At 59.5% G+C, this 15,356-nt stretch overlaps 3 protein-coding genes across 3 annotated transcripts in view; 1 reads left to right on the top strand and 2 right to left on the bottom strand.

Annotated features, from left to right (window-relative positions):
* DNAI1 (dynein axonemal intermediate chain 1) overlaps positions 1-4,981 on the top strand; it is a 149,130-nt gene extending 144,149 nt beyond the window's left edge. The window contains exon 20 of the mRNA XM_049795142.1: positions 4,723-4,981. Coding sequence (XP_049651099.1) covers positions 4,723-4,827 — 105 coding nt within the window. The 3' untranslated portion in view covers positions 4,828-4,981. The remainder of the gene's footprint in view (positions 1-4,722) is intronic.
* Positions 4,982-6,038: 1,057 nt separating this feature from the next.
* Positions 6,039-8,463, bottom strand: ENHO (energy homeostasis associated). Its single transcript, XM_049796069.1, has 2 exons — positions 8,381-8,463; positions 6,039-7,805 (listed from the first exon to the last, which is right to left on the bottom strand). The coding sequence occupies exon 2, from the start codon at positions 7,487-7,489 to the stop codon at positions 7,304-7,306; it is 186 nt and encodes a 61-aa protein (XP_049652026.1). The 5' UTR covers positions 7,490-7,805; positions 8,381-8,463; the 3' UTR covers positions 6,039-7,303.
* Positions 8,464-12,151: 3,688 nt separating this feature from the next.
* On the bottom strand, positions 12,152-15,097 carry RPP25L (ribonuclease P/MRP subunit p25 like). Its single transcript, XM_049796037.1, has 2 exons — positions 15,022-15,097; positions 12,152-13,515 (listed from the first exon to the last, which is right to left on the bottom strand). The coding sequence occupies exon 2, from the start codon at positions 13,504-13,506 to the stop codon at positions 12,949-12,951; it is 558 nt and encodes a 185-aa protein (XP_049651994.1). The 5' UTR covers positions 13,507-13,515; positions 15,022-15,097; the 3' UTR covers positions 12,152-12,948.
* Positions 15,098-15,356: the final 259 nt, after the last annotated feature.

The following is a 15,356-nucleotide window of genomic DNA, read 5'->3' as shown; positions in this document are numbered from 1 at the left end:
GGTCTCCTTGAGAGCCCAGAAGTGGTCCTGGCACAGACATCATCCCCAGCTCAGCATAACTCCAGCTTCACCCACTATATAACAGCATTGGGTTGCAATAGGACCATAACGAGGTAGGTTTTGGAAGGCTTCAGGGCTGCAGGTCATATCACACCCCCATTGATGCATGTTTGGTTGGTGGCCCAAGGAGCTGGTTTTGCTGTGTTTATGAAGGATTTGCGGGTCTTCCTAACAGAAATGCTGCAGGTAAGTCTCTTCTTTGCATTTGAATTCTCTTCTTTGCATTCATTGAATTTGCCAGACCCATTGCTGGTATGTTTTGCTAATGCAGCAGTGCTTACCCTGGAGGTATCACCTTAACCCACCCCTGAGCAGGATAGAAGGAACAAGAAAAGGTCTTCTCCAGAAGCAACATACCTCTGAAGATCTGACAGCCTGTGTGCCCCTTCCCTCTGTGGATAAGGATGGGAGTTTTGGGCAGCCCCGTGGTGGCTTCTTGGAGCTTCTCAGCCCCTTCAGAATCAGTCTGTAAAAGCTTAAACCCCTTTTGCATGGGAAGGTGGTGTCCTAGGTCACTGGGCTGCTTTGTAGAGTGTCCAGATCCTGTCCCAGCATGGCTGTGCCTAGAAATCCCATCCTGTCAGGAATGGCAAAGACTGGGACTATCAGTGTCATGATGACAGCAGGGCAGAGCCAGGCCTGTGCCCCTTGGCCAAGACTCAGCAGGGAGAAGGGTCCCCTCTGCTCCCAGGGAAGTTATGGGGACTTTTATGTCTATGTTCATGCCAGCATGGTTGACTTCCTCACTGCTTTAAAACATAAACATGTTTTGCTTTGTTTAATCGAAACCTTACAGCAGATGTTTTATGATTATTCCACCAATGGGAAAAAAAAAAGGATGCTGAAAAGAGTCAGCATCATGGCTTTTATGGGAGAGTTTTATTAAGTTGGCAGTTTACTGTTCAGCTAGGGAATGAAGGCATCAGCCAAGACGCAGGGAATCCAGTTTAAATGACTTCTATATTGTGGGTATAGGGTTCAGTATGTGCCAGCATGGGAAGGGCTGGGGCTGGGCCTCTGAGGGCTATGGATCTGGGGTCTTCAAACCACCAGTCCTCATCCTCATCCTCATCCTCATCCTCATCCTCATCCTTGTCCTTGTCCTTGCTCTGCCCTCGCCCCTGGGGCTCCACCTCTGTCCTCTTCCACCTCCTGCTTTGCTTCCAGGTTCAGTACTCACTTGGCTGAGAGGAGCATCAAGGGTCCTGCAGCAGTTGTGCCCACACTGCCTATAGGGCCAGGAGCCCCATGCCTCAGTTTCCCTGCCTGGACAGCCAGAGCAGAGGCCAGGAATAAGACAAAGGGAGTGCAAGGGCAGTGGGGGGACTTGGCCATGAACACATCAGCGTGGGGATATGTAGGCAGTGTCCTCCACACCTCATCTCCCTGGGGTCATGCTCCATCAGTGGAGCAGAGCCCATCCCCATGCAGCACCTTTTCTGCCCCTGCCATGAGTTTTCCTGACATGTCCCTCATCACCATTTCAGCCAAGAGCATCCTGCTCTCCTGCTGGGAATTGTTAACAGTAAAATCAATGCAAACACTGCTGTGAGCAGCTCCGGTACCCACTTGATGAGGTCCTCAGGGACAGACCTCCCATGTAAGCTCAGCTCTACATCTGTCAGCTCCATGGGGGAGACGGTCTGCCCCGGCTCCCTCTCAGCTCCTGATGAGCCCCAGGGATGCAGTGTAGGCATGGATGCAGGTGGAGGACAGGCTCAGCTACACACGGGGTGGCAGAGCCCCATGACTGCCCTTTTCATACCTGGCTGTGGCATCCATCGGGAGGGAGAGCCCATTGTGCAGAGGTGGTGCTTCCCTGCATCACACGTGCTCCAGAAAATGGCAACAGTTCTGCTCCAAGAAGGGCTGCTCCTCGGAGGCCTGATGCCGGTGAAGCCCCTGGATTTGTAGGATGCTGCTGCGTGCATCCAAGCAGATGCCATGGTGCTGTGGTGGTGCCGTCAGTCAGCCTGCTGTGGCCCGGCCAGCTCACATGAACAGGTTCCCCAGGAAAAGCAGATGGAGGAATAAAGGGAAACTTTCCGTTCCAGTGCCCCCGAAAGGACATTACAATTTTCCTTCCCTGTGTCATCCTGCTTGCCTGGTTATGTGGCGTTAAATTAGGGCTCTGGTTCGGTTACGGCTCATTACAGGCTTGCGTGTGACTTTGTTGCAGCTTGCTCAGAAGCACTAAAGGAGCTGAGCCAGTGTGAAAGTCAAGGTTTTAGGGACAGCTCGATGACTAGGAGCTGACCCTTGTCTGTGTCTGGTGGCTTCACAAGGCTCAGACATGGTGCCCATGGATCTGGCATTACTACCTGGAGGCATTGGTCAGAGACCCTCCCTAACCCTACCAGTAGGGAGAGCAAGGGGCTTGGGATGGAGGTAGGTTGATGGGAGATGGCTTCAGCATCTCCTTTTTCCAGCTGAGCAAAGCAGTTGCCTCTCTAGCCTGTCCAAAGGACCTCTGTATGGTGCTGTGTGCGACGCAGGGTGCCAAAGGGAGTGTTTTGAATGCTGTCAGAAAGCAAAGCAGCTTTTCTGCAGAAATAGCTAAGTCCTGAAATACCCTGAGCAGCTGTGTTTATTCCAATGCTCTCACTCAGAGAGATGCTCGGCTGTGATGTGGGCCATTAGTACAAACATCGCTCCCAGTGCCCGGATCAGAGCCACAAAGGGCGTTGCTCACTTAGTTGCATTAATGCAACCCAGTACTGTCCCAGCATGCAATTGATGGACTTGGTAAATAAAAACAACCTTGGCTCCTCCCAGCACTCAGGCGAGGAGTGGGAGCAGAGGGGTTCCAAATATCCCTGTTTCCCCCCTCCCCCCCCCCCCCCCGGGCTGCTTTCACCCCATCCATGCCTCCAGCAGCTGAGGAAACCTCTGCTCTGTCAGGGTTGTGCTGGGCTGGGATGAGGGAGAAGTCCAGGCATCCCCTGGGAACTTCTTTCCCAGTGGTAGTCATCTTCAACAATGTCCATGTTTGCTAGAGAAACGTACCGAGATCCCTGCAGCCCTATGACTTTCTTTTTGTTGTGCCCTGGTGTTTCTTTCTAGTGCTGAAGGGAAGGCGCGTGCTTGTAATTGCTGCAAGCAGGGCCATTAAAGGAGCTGATTCAGTGGGAGGAGAATTGATCTTTTCTAAGCGGGGAGAGAAGAAAGCAGGCAGTCTCTTTGCTCAGATGCTGCATGCTGCTCCCTTGGCCTTCCAAAGAGCATCCCGTGCAGAGGCTGTGCTTTGGGGATGCCAGCAGGATCCGGCACAGCAGGCTGCAGGCTGCCTCCAAGCCCGGTTGGTGATGTTCCCCCTTGCTGTGCCACAGGGTTGGGGATCCACTGCCACCTCTCCCAAGCCCACCTGCCAGACTGGGTACCAGCCTACCCGGTCGCCTGTGCTTGGCATCTGTTTTGTGGGGTGTCCAGAGCCACGCTGGGCACAGAGGAGCTTCCCAGCCCCGGAGCAGGGACCTCCCCCAAATCCAGAGACAAGGTGAGAGCTGGCAGGCTGGCACAGGGGAAGGCTGTGAGCAGAAGGCGGCACTGAGTGATGGGGTGCAGTGACTGGATGGCTGCTGTTTTGGAGGACCCTTGTGGGGTAAATGCTCAGCTGCAGGAAGGCTTGGTGGGCTGAGCACAGGCTGGAAAATTCCTCTGCTGCAGCTGTTTCTGCCATAATATGTACCTGGAGAGCCCAAATCCAGTTATCACTTTCCCAAAGGCCCCAAGCTCCGATGAGAGCAAACGCACTGATGCTCCAGCCCGCAGCGGGGGGACACATACTCTGCCTGGAGCACTGGGTGGCACTGATACCCTTAGCAGGGACATCATCCCCTGTCAGGCCTGGAAACTCCTGCTGCTCCCAAGCAAGTGAGGACTGAACTGGACAGGCTTAGTTCCCTCGTGCTACGTGATTTCTCCCAAGACGCTGGTGGTTTGCTCTAGCATTCAGGGAGAGAGCTGCTGGGAGGGTTGGGACAGGTGCTGGGGGACTGTGGGAAAGGCTTGTCCTCCCTGCCCATGCTGGGGCATGCCTCAGGTTTGGCACAGCTGCGAGGCACCGCTGCTCGGGGTGTGCGCAGGGGCAGAAAAGCCTTAGTGAGGAGCTGACATCCCACTGGGGAGGGGCTCTCAGCACCCACCTGCCCTCGTAGGAAAAGCCATTTAGGTGCAAAAGGGCAAATCCCCACACCTGTGGCTGCCTCTGCCCAGCAGCACCAGCGAGGGATGGGCATGGTGGGACCGTCTTGGGGAGATTTGGACATCTGCATCTGTGTCACTGCTGTGGGAGCTGTGCATGCCTGGCACCTCCCCGGCATCTGGGGGAAAAGCTGGGGGGCTTAGAGGGTGGTCCAGTCCCATGGGGCTGAGAAGGGCTGGGAGGAGAGAGGCAGAAGAGGGTTTGTGTCACTGTGGATCAACAGATCCACTCCCATCCCCACCCAAACCCTTCCTTACTGCCCTGCCCCAGCCCATGGGGCCTTTTACACATCTCATGGCACCTTGGGCTTGAAATACAGGGACAGGCAGATGTGGATCAGCCCTTGGTGAGGGCTGGGAGCTGGGCCACAGTACCCAGCAGCCCCCTCCGTGCTGGACACCTCCCCATCCGTGAGGTCCTCCCTGCTCACAGCTCTGCCCTGTTTGCTCTCTTCACAGGAGAAGAAAGGCCAGGAGGTTAAGAAGGGCCCCGAGGTGGAAATTGCAAAGCTGGACAAGCTGCTTAACCTGGTGAGAGAGCCGGAGAGCAAGGCAGAGAAGTGAGCGGGGAAAACAACAGCTCTGCCGGGGGCCGCCGGCCAAACAAGCCCAGCTTTGATCGGCTGCTGCTTGGCATGCAAGCCACGGGCACCGAGCCACCCACTCTTTGCACAGTGGGAACACTTTGCCTCTGTGCCTGGACAAATAAACAGAGGTGTTGGGAGAGCCACAGTGTGCAGTTGTCTCGGGTCAGGCAGACCTCACCACGCTTGGTCCCCCAGAGCCGCACAACCCTCAGCTTTTCCCCACTCTTGGCTGGGCTTGTGCCAGGTGAGAGCCCCATGGAGGGCAGGTGAGGGCTGGTCCTGCCAGCTCTAGGGAAATCTCAGGGCTGCAGCCTGATGGCAGCCAGTCCCACAGTGAGCAGTGGCCAGAGAGACTGAGCACTGAGCTGCAGCCCCACAACCATTTGTGGGATCAGCCGCACACAGCCCCCTGGATTTTGGGGTGGCAGCCTAAGCCAGAGGGTGGCTGGAGACCTGGCCTGGCCCCCCATGGCTGTGGGAGAGGGATGTGGCATCACCCCAGCCGTATCACAACAGCTGCTGGCCACCAGCTTTGGGATGCTCACAGCTCTGCTCTCCCCAGGGGGGCTCAGCCACCTCTGCCCAGCTGGTGGCTGTGGGAATGGCTGGGCACTGGGGTTTCCAGAGCCTTCCCACCACTCCAGCGCTTTGCAGCAGAAGGATTAGCTGCTACGTGGCTGCAGTGGCAACAGGAGCCACGATGGCCTCGCCGCATGCTGATGAGCAGGGACGGGCTGTCACTGCTGGAGCCTTGCGCACAGCTGCCAGGACTGGGGACCAAAGGTGCTCGTTCCACCAGGCAGGAGCTGTGGCAGGTCTCCAACTGCTCAGCTGTCCTGTGCCCCCCACAAACATCCCTGTAACTTAAGGCCACGGCTTGGAAACTCTTCGGTGCCTCTAACACTGGGGTTGAGCTGTGATCCCTGCTGACAGACACATGCCCCCAGCCCAGACAGACATGCTGTGGGCATGAAATACCCAGCCAGGTTTCTCACCCAGCATTTAAAAGCCACAGAGGGATGCAGACGTGAGCCCTTCCTTGTCACCATCACCCAGCAAACCACCCGCAGTCTTGCAGGGACATTGGCCACCAGCCCTGGGGCAGCTGCTCCCCAGCCCTGCGGGACGGGCAGGACACACTGCCTGCCCCAGATTTTTCAGGCGCTGGGCAGAGGTCAGAGACACCACTTGGGTCCTACGATTGGTTTATTAGTCTAGTAAAAACAACGCTGCAAAGGGATGCGTTAGCTACACCTGACAAGGGGAGGGACCCCAGGCTCTGCCAGGCCTGGCAAGTCTGCGCAGGGACCCTGGCCAGCATCCCTCCCAGCACAACCCACCCCTCTGTCCCCTTATTGCAGCAGCTGTCCCAGCATGGACCTTGCCCATTGCTTGGCTGTAGGATGGGCAGGGCAGAACACTCCAAAACCCACAGCACTTGCAGGCAGGGTGAGGGAATGCAGCTGCCAGGCTTGGGGACAAGCCAGACCACCAGCATCCCTCCCCGCAGAGCCACTGTGGTCCCCGGGGAGCGATGGGGGTGGTAGACCCTTCAATGCTGTTTGTCCAGCCACAATCATATCCCCATATCTCCATATCCCCAACAAAAAGCCATCCTAGGCTGCTCTCAGCAGGGATGGGAATGTCAACAAGGGCACATCGGCTGTCTGTGGACAGGTCAAACCCCACCGGCTGGCCTCGGCTGGGAGCAGGCAGGAGGGCAGGCAGGGACATGTGCCCAGCGAGGAGGAGGGCTGTTTGCCTAGCAGTGTTGGTGATAATGCTGGAGACAATTGACAGACAGACCAGGGATGAACGGACAGACCATGCAGACCCTCCTGTGGCTCATTAAACTGGTTGCTAGGGCAGATTTAACTAGCTCCTGAGGCTGGGGGCACATGGCACCCCGGAGTCATCCCCAAAGACACTCAGACTGGCAGCACCCTGCTCTGCCAGGGGGCCTAGGGCTGCTGGGGTCCACCCAGGCACATTCCACCATGGACCAGCCGGCCCACTCAGGGACAGGTGCCTGTGCTAGCCCCGCTGCCTCCCCTCTCTGAGCCCCAGCTGGCCCTGCTCAGGTCTGCGACGTGGTGGCCGCTGGCCTGGGCCATGAGCACCAGGGACAAGCCGACGGGCTGTCCCCGAACACGGGGTGCACTCGTGGGCAGGGCTTCTGCTGTGCTCGCTGGCCGCTGGGACAGGCAGGATTGTCCCCGTAGCACATCTGTGGCCGCTGTCTCTCCATCCCCATGGTGACAGCAAGCATCTGCAGGGACTTGACACACCAAAACCAAGCAGGTGAAGGGCTGTGCCCCGTGTCACGGCCCCTGCGAGCAGCTTGGTGTCCCCTCTGCTCTCGTGGTGCCCAGTCCAGCGCCCCAGTCCCAGTGCAGGCATCCAGGCTGGCACAACTCCTTCGGCACAGCCTGGTACCCAAGTCCCCAGGCAGCTCAGGGCTGCAGTAGGTACTTCTCTTCGTTCCTTGCCTCATCCACATCAGAAGCTGGGCTCTTCTTGGGGCACGAGGGGGTCCTGCAGGCCTTGCAGAGGATGAGGAAGAGGATGAGGATGAGCAATGCAATGACGCAGTTAAAAGAAATTGCCACGACCGCACCGGTGGAGAGAGCAGCCCCCATCGCCACTGTCCCGTGGGAAAAAGCGGGTCCAGCAGCTCAGCTCCACGCTTGGGATGCCAGCGCAGCGATTGAGTGCGCAGCCTTCACCCACTGGCATTGGCAGGGGACAAAAGGGACGGTGGGGGTGCTGGCAGTAAGATGGGGATGGGGCCAAGCCAGGCAGCGGGACGGCGTTGCCCTGTCGCAGTTTGGCCGCTCGCAGCTGTGTCCTGAGCTTCACCGCTCCGCTGGGAAGGATTGATCAGAGCTTTCTCTCAGCTTCCCCTCCTCCGGCAGAGAAAGGGGAACACAGGGACCCCTCTCCTCCCTCCTCGACCTGGAAGGGAGAAAAACACCGTCATCACCACGAGGGGACAAGCTGCCTGAGCCCCTCTGGGCGGGCTGCAGGGGTGCCAGCGGGCAGCGACCCCGGGGGCTCTGGAGGCTGCAGCAGCTCCCAGGTCAGCTGCTGTTTGGGGGGACCTTTCCAGCACCCCACACCCCGGCTGTCCCCACCGTTCCCTGCCAGGGCCACCAACCTGGAGGTGTCCCCAGTGGAGACCCATCGCCTCAGCCCGGCCCAAACCCCCCCCTCCCCGGGGCACCCCCGGGTGACTCCGGGGGACCTTGGCCCGGCTCCTGTCCCCTCTCCACCCTCCACCTGCTGGTCCTGCCGCCCGCACCCCGCTGCCAGGTCCCGCACCCCAAAACGGGGCGAGCGGCCGGCCGGGCGGCCCCCACTGGTGCTTTTTGCCCGGCAGAGCCCCCGTTTCGGGGGTCCCCGGTGCCTCTAATCCCCCGCCCCGCCGAGGAGCGGGACACCCGCGGAGCCCCCGGCCCTCAGCGGGGCACCGGGCGGCAACAGGTCCCGCCGAATCCGCCCTCCCTTCGCGGGGCCCCGGCGTTACCTACCTGCCTCCGCTCCGCCCCGGCAACCGCCGGGACCCCGCCGGCGGGCGGCGGGAGGCGCTGCCGGGACCGGGACCGGGACCGGGACCGGGACCGGGACCAGTACCGGGGGGGTCCCGGCCCGGGGACCCGGCGCGGAGCGGTGTGCCGGCGCACGGGCCCCGGTGCGGGGTGCGGGTTCCCGGTGCGGAGCGGGTCCGCGGTGCTCGGTGCCGGTGCGGACCCCGAGCGCGATCCCGCCCGGTGGGTGCCGCAGCCCCGCGCGCTGCCCGCTCCCTCCCGCCGGCACCGGGAGGGGGCGGGCCTTGTCGGTGCCCCGCCCCTCCTCCGCCCCGCCCCCGGTCACTGGTGGCCACCCCCCCCTCCCCCCGCCGGTCGTGTGCCATTGGGCGAGCGCTCGGGCTCAGGGCCCGCCCCCCGCGGCCACCGCCCACGTGAGCGGCGGGGTGCGCCGCGGGCAGCGCGCGCTCTGCCGGCCCCCGCTGCCCTGCCCGTACTTGCCCCAGCTGCCGCCGCTGCCGGCACAGCCCTGCCCGGCGTCTCCTGCCTGCCCTCCCCTGCTGCCCTGCCTGTCCCTCCCATGCCGCTGTGCTTGCCCTCCTCTGCCTGCGCTGCTCCCCCCGTGCTTCTTTCCCCACGCGGCCCCTACTGCCCTGCCGGTGTGGCCCACGCTGCCCCCGCCTGCCCAGCACAGCCTGGTCCTGCCCAGCTCTGCCCTGCCCGGCCCCGGGGCCGCTGCCTGCCTCTGCCTGCTGCCGCCTTGTCCTGCCCTGCCCTGCCCCTGTACGCGGGTGTGCACGCGCATTTGCACACACACGTGCGCCCCGGCCCCGTGTACACCGGGGATTGAGGATGATGAGGATGAAGCGGCCAGAGCTGGGCTGGGGTCCCTGCCGGGACGCGGCGGTCGCAGGCAAGCAGGGGTGGGCGCAGGCACCAGTCCATGGAGCGGGGCGGGGGACGACACAGGTCATTTAGGGACATTCCGTTCCCAGGGAACCTGGGCAGCGGCAGCCTCATAAGCACAGCCGGCTTCTCCCTGTCCTGTGCCCTGGGGAAACTGAGGCAGGGGACAGCCCCCACCCCTGCTTGAGGTGTAACTGCCCCCCTCCGTATGGGCACCAGAGCCAGAGACGCTCTGGTGTGGGGTGTCACCCGTGATCGGGGATGCTGCCGGCGAAGGACACGGACGTGGCACCCAGGGGAGGTGGCTGGGGGGCACACAGGGAGCTCTCCCCACTGCCGTGGGGCTTCCAGGGACCCCCAGGGATCAGGTCCCAGCATTGCAGCTGCTCTGAAAAGCCACGGCCAGGCCATGTGCCTGCCCGGTGGCACAGACTCACGGCAGTGACACGGAAGGGGGGGGGGGGGGGGTCTCCTGCAGTCCCTCGGGGTGCAGGGAGCCTATTCGGCCAGGCCACCCCACACACTGGTCCCCTGACTGACCCCACGGGCTGCTCGGGGGTGCGATGGCTGGCTGCTCCCGCTCCGGGCAAGGAAAGGAAAGCTCCGCGCTGGCGGGTGCTGCAGCACCCAGAAGAGAGAGCTGCCGCAGTGAGCCATGGGTAACTTTCCAACAGTGAAACAAAAATAAAAATCACTTTGCAGCTTTGATGAGGTGGTGTTAAACATGCCACCGCCACGAGGGAGGCCACGAGGGAGGATTACACGGGCTGTTTGAGGATCCAGCTCTCTGCTAAGAGGGTGTTTTTAACAGTAAACAAACACAAACACATTGCTTGTGGCAATGTCAGAAGCCATCTTATCAGGCACTGGAGCATCTTTCCTTGGCATTTATCACTAATCTGCTAATTAATCAAGAAAAGCAGTCTCCTCCTTAAGACAACTGGCATTCCTCAGGGGTCGGTATTGGGACCAGCACTGGTTAACATCTTTGTCGGTGACATAGACAGTGGGATTGAGTGCAAGTCTGCTGACAACGTCAAGCTGTGTGGTGCGGTCGACACGCTGGAGGGAATGGCTGCCATCCAGAGGGACCTTGACAGGATTGAGAGGTGGGCCTGTGCGAACCTCAGGAAGTTCAGCAAGGCCAAGTGCAAGGTCCTGCACGTGGGTCAGGGCAATCCCGAGCACAGATACAGGCTGGGAGAATGGATTGAGAGCAGCCCTGAGGAGGAGGACTTGGGGGTATTTGTTGACCAGAAGCTCAGCACGACCTGGCAATGTGCGTTTGCAGCCCAGAAATCAAAACATATCCCAGGCTGCATCAAAAGAAGCATGGCCAGCAGGTTGAGGGAAGTGATTCTCCCCCTCTGCTCCGCTCTCATGAGACCCCACCTGAAGTACTGTGTCCAGCTCTGGGGTCCCCAACATAAAAAGGGCATAGACCTGTTGGAGCAGGTCCAGAGGAGGGCCACAAAGATCATCAGTGGGCTAGAGCACCTCCCCTGTGAGGAAAGGCTAAGAGAATTGAGGTTGTTTAGCCTGGAGAAGAGAAGGCTCTAGTGACACCTTCTAGTGGCCTTCTGGTACTTAAAGGGGGCCACCAGGACAGATGGGGAAGGACCCTTTAACAGGGACTGTAGTCACAGGACAAGGGGTAGCAGTTTTAAACTGAAAGAGGGCAGATTTAGATTACATGCAAGGAAGAAGTTCTTCACCGTGAGGGTGGTGAGCCACTGGAAGAGGTTGTGCAGTGACGTTGTGGATGCCCCATCACTGGAAGTGTTCAAGGCCAGGTTGGATGGGGCTTTGAGCAAGCTGGTCTAGTGGAAGGTGTCCCTGCCCATGGCAGGGGGGGCTTGGAACCAGATGATCTTTAAGGTTCCTTCCAACCCCAACCATTCTATGATTCTGTGATTCACTCTATGTGGGGGAGCAGCAGCGGGGAACAGCACCAAGACAGATCAGCAGAACTCCACCTCATCCCCAGGTCTCACCTGCTCTGGCACAGCAGAGGTCTGGGCATCTCCTCAACCACCTCGTTAGCTCTGGGGACAAGAGCAGGGCAGAGCACAAGACAACCCAGAAGGGAAGGGGAGGAGGACGAGGCATGTAAACCTGGCACTGCCCCAGCTCGCACCAGGCACTCGGCTGGTGAGCAAGCTCATGCTGATGCAAGGCAAGGGTGAAGTCATGTCTGCGCAGGTGTCAGGTCACACGGGTAATGCACTGTCTCTCTCCTGCTCCCCTAATTTAAGTAAAAATCCCTTCTTTAAATGCTTGTATTGTTTCCCACTTACTTAACAAAGCAGAGCGTCGGGTCCAACTGGAGCTCGCCAACACAGGCAGTGACCCGGAAAGAACGGGCAGAACAGGCAGCACTGCGAACACAGAGTGAGCAGGGGCAGTTCCAGAGAGAGCTCAGCCTGTCACAGGCAACAGCACTTTCTTCCTGCCTGGCGTTACTTACCAGAGCTGCTCCAGAAGGGAAACTACTGGCAGGAAAAGATGCTTCATCCTTTGCCTCACTTGGCAGAATCTGGGCCGACTGTTTTTGAGACTGCAGTTCTAGTCAGTTTAAAACAACAACAACAACAACAACAAAAGCAAAAAGCTTCCCAGGAAAAAACCCCAACCTTGATCTTTCTTGGATATTAAAGGGGAACAGCAAAGGCAGGAAGAAAACCTCGCCCCCTCACATCAGGGTCATGAGAGAAACAAACATGGAGCAGCAGGTCCTCTCTTCCTCAAGGAAAGCTGAAAGAGCAGAGCTTCAGCCGGCAGCTGCAGCCCCACTGCCAACGCTTACAGAGTGACCTCCAGTGGGATGAGGAAGACATGACAAATTTCATGTTACATGAAGAAGAAACTTTATTTTAAACCCATCTCTGTGCATTATAAAAGAGAAGAAAAGGGAAAGAACAGGGTCCTTTGGAGCTTAACATTACCACCACCCCAGGGCACTCATGCACCTACAGGATTTCAGACTGGTTACGTAATGATTCGACTACTGCCACTTTGGCAGAGAGAGGTGTAACTGTCAGCATCACCGAGATGAAAGGGGGACAGAAAGGGCACTACGTGCACACAATTGCAGACGGAGTTGTATCCTGTAGTCCCACATTCAAACCGCCCGATAGGCTTAGCAGATGGACTCTGAAGCACAGAAGTGGCTGACCCAGCCCTGTGCCCCGCTGTGCACTCGCATGAGCTCCAGCAACGCAGGTGGCAGCCGGGGAAATCCATGTCAAGTCCCATCTCTCCTTCGTACCGCAGCAAGAGCCACCTTCCCCTGCCAAAAAAGCAAGGACCTGGCACGCACACCTGCTGCACGGGCTGCTGCACCACCCCAAGCAGCTGAAACCCCACTCAGTGAGCAGCTGCTCACTGGCACTCACTGACAAGACATCAATGGTCCTTGCTCAAGCAGAGACGCCTCCTGTCTTCCCTGAACCACGGGCTAAGGACTACAGCCTGGCAGCCTTTGACGAGGGAACTTGTCAAAACACAGTTTCAGATAGCTACAATCACATCCATTTTTAAACAGTTAACTTCTCCTGTCCTCCCCCAACAACTTCCTCCGCAAGTTCAGCAGCAGCTTTCCAGCTACAGCAGCTGGCTTGTTTCCGTGAATCCCCCAAACTACACCCAAACGTGGTGCCAGTGTCTCAGGACTTGGCGCAGGACTCCCCCGGCCCTCCTCCAGTGGACCAAGGGTGCTTTCCCATGCTGCCAGCTCCTCTGCCGCCACCCTTTTTCTTCGTTTGGCCCTGGGACTCTGTTTGAAGTGTCTTGAGCCAGAAGGTGTCAAAACAGCCTGGAGCCTGGTACCCCGGCTCCTGAGGATTGAGGGCATCTTTGCTGAGGAGGACACATATGGCAGGAATGTTTCTCTTCACTGTCAAGGCATCAAGGCCTGCCTCAGGCACAATGGGTTCCCAGAGCTCTTCGATCTGTTTGAAGAGCACTTTGGTGATCTGGTGCAGCTCTTTGAGCCTTCGTTTCATGATTTCCACGCAGGTAATGGTCTTGCTGACAGCCTTGCCTGAGCCAGTGAAAAGGATCTGTCTCACTGATTCCTGCTCCATCTTCCTAATGGCATAGCCCATCAGATTTCTGATTTTGCTGCCGTCCTTCACTTTCATTTCAATAATATCAGGGGGCAGGTTGGTGAAAGGAAGAGGACATGGTTTCTCCACGATTCTGGTCTTCTTATAGTTCTCCATTCTATAGTGCTGAAAAGGAAAACAGATCCATTAAAAAACTCCCACTATAATTGCTGCACCAAGAAACTCTCACCGTGATGAGCTACAGCCTCTCCTCCAAAGGGCACGCTGTGCTATCAGAGTTGGAAATCCTGAAAAGGCATACCCAAAAAATCAGCAAGAATGCCCTACTCATGCTGAGGAGTCAGCACGTACCTACAGCACGAACACTGCCGAAGGGCAGTCTGGGCCCTGACAGGCAGGCGGTGGAAGGAGCAGGGCTGGTGTTATGGCAGGACGAAATAAAAAATACAGGCAGTACCCCAGAGAAAAGCTGAGGACAAACAGGTGAGCTGAGGTTATCGGGAACAGAAGCCAGGCAGATACTGACCACAGCTGCACCCCATGAGCTGCACCAGAACACACATGATGAACCCAGGCACAGCACACCTGCAGCAGCTCACTTGTTTTACAGAAACCGGGTCATGGGGCTCTGAGCCCCGTGACCAGCCAGCCTATGTGAAAGGCCAGGAACTGGCTACTTGATGCAACAGTGCAAGTCACAGGGGAGTCTGCAAGCTAGGGGTTGCAGGCGGGAAATAGGTGGAGAAACAGCATCTGGACAACAGAAAGGCACACAATGAACCAAAGCAGCTTTCTCCAAAGGAAAAGGAAGGACAGAAAGGTCCAGTCCCATAGCTCCCCTCCCTGCCAAGGCAGGGTCCCTCTACCAGCATCCTGACCTAGGCCTGCCTAATCTGCGTAAGGCACTCCTCTCCCCACCAAAGAAACCCCGAAGTGCCCAAGCCCACGGCATTGAGGCTTTGCTGTCTCTAGGCCCGTGAGCCCTGTCTCACCCACAGCCGGCACCCTGTCCCTCAGCCCCGAGGAGACGGGGCAGGTCAACGCCTCCCTCTCGGTACCCAGGAAGCACACGACCTCCACGAGACCCTCGCCCCCCAGGGCAGCAGCAGCCCGCCATCGGTGCCCGGCACGCACCCTGCTCCGCCGGGCAAGAGCAGCGTCAGGCCTGCGAACGAGGTTGACAGGGCTGCTACTAGGGAGGGGGGCTGCCAGCGGGCGGCAGGGAAGGTCGAGCTCCCTGTCGCGGGGGTTAGGAAGTTCAAGCCACTGCCGAGAGGCTGCGGCCGGGGCGGGCGAAGGGAGCCGGCAAGGCCACCGCTGTGGAGATGGGAGCAGCGGGCCACGCTGGAGTCGCAGGGCCTCGGGAAAGGGCCGGGCGCTGCCAAAGGGAACGCGCGGGCGGGGGCAGGGCAGGCTCCAGCTACCGGGGGAGGAAGGGAACCGGGCGGCTTGCGCAGCGGCCTGAAGGGAAGGGAGGGGAGGCCAGGCCGCGGCCGCGGCGGCGGCGGCGGGGAGGGCGCGCGGGCGGGCGATAGGCCCCACGGCGGAGTCCTGTGGGGAGGCCAGGCGCCGCTGCAGGATCCCGGGAAGAGGCCGGGGTGGGCTCCATGCGCCCATGGGGAGACCGGACATCGCGACGGCAGGGGCTAGGGGTGCAGGAGCCGCTCTCACCTGCAGCCGCCTCAGTGCGGCTCTCACCGATAAAATGGCGGCGAGCGCCAACCGCGCGCAGGCGCCAGGGCGGGAGGGAGGCGGAGCGCAGCGCCCCGGGCCCGCCCCTCCGGTCACAGCGACTGGGCGCGTTGCGGTGGGCGGGGCGTCGCGGCGGGCGGGGCCGGGGGCGTCGTCAGCCAACGGCGGGTCAGAGCCGCCCCAGGAGCGCGAACCTCCCGCGTACTCGTCCCCGTCCCCGTCCCCCACCCCCGCGGCGGTTACGGGCGGCGTCTCCCTGTGCGACCCACGCAAGGACGCGGCTGAGCTGCTGCTGAAGCGTCCTCGAACTACCC

Source organism: Accipiter gentilis, chromosome Z (genome assembly GCF_929443795.1).
Source record: "Accipiter gentilis chromosome Z, bAccGen1.1, whole genome shotgun sequence".
Classification (NCBI taxonomy): Eukaryota; Metazoa; Chordata; class Aves; order Accipitriformes; family Accipitridae; genus Astur; species Astur gentilis.
Note: the sequence above shows the minus strand (reverse complement) of the source record. Positions and strands in the feature narration are given on the sequence as shown.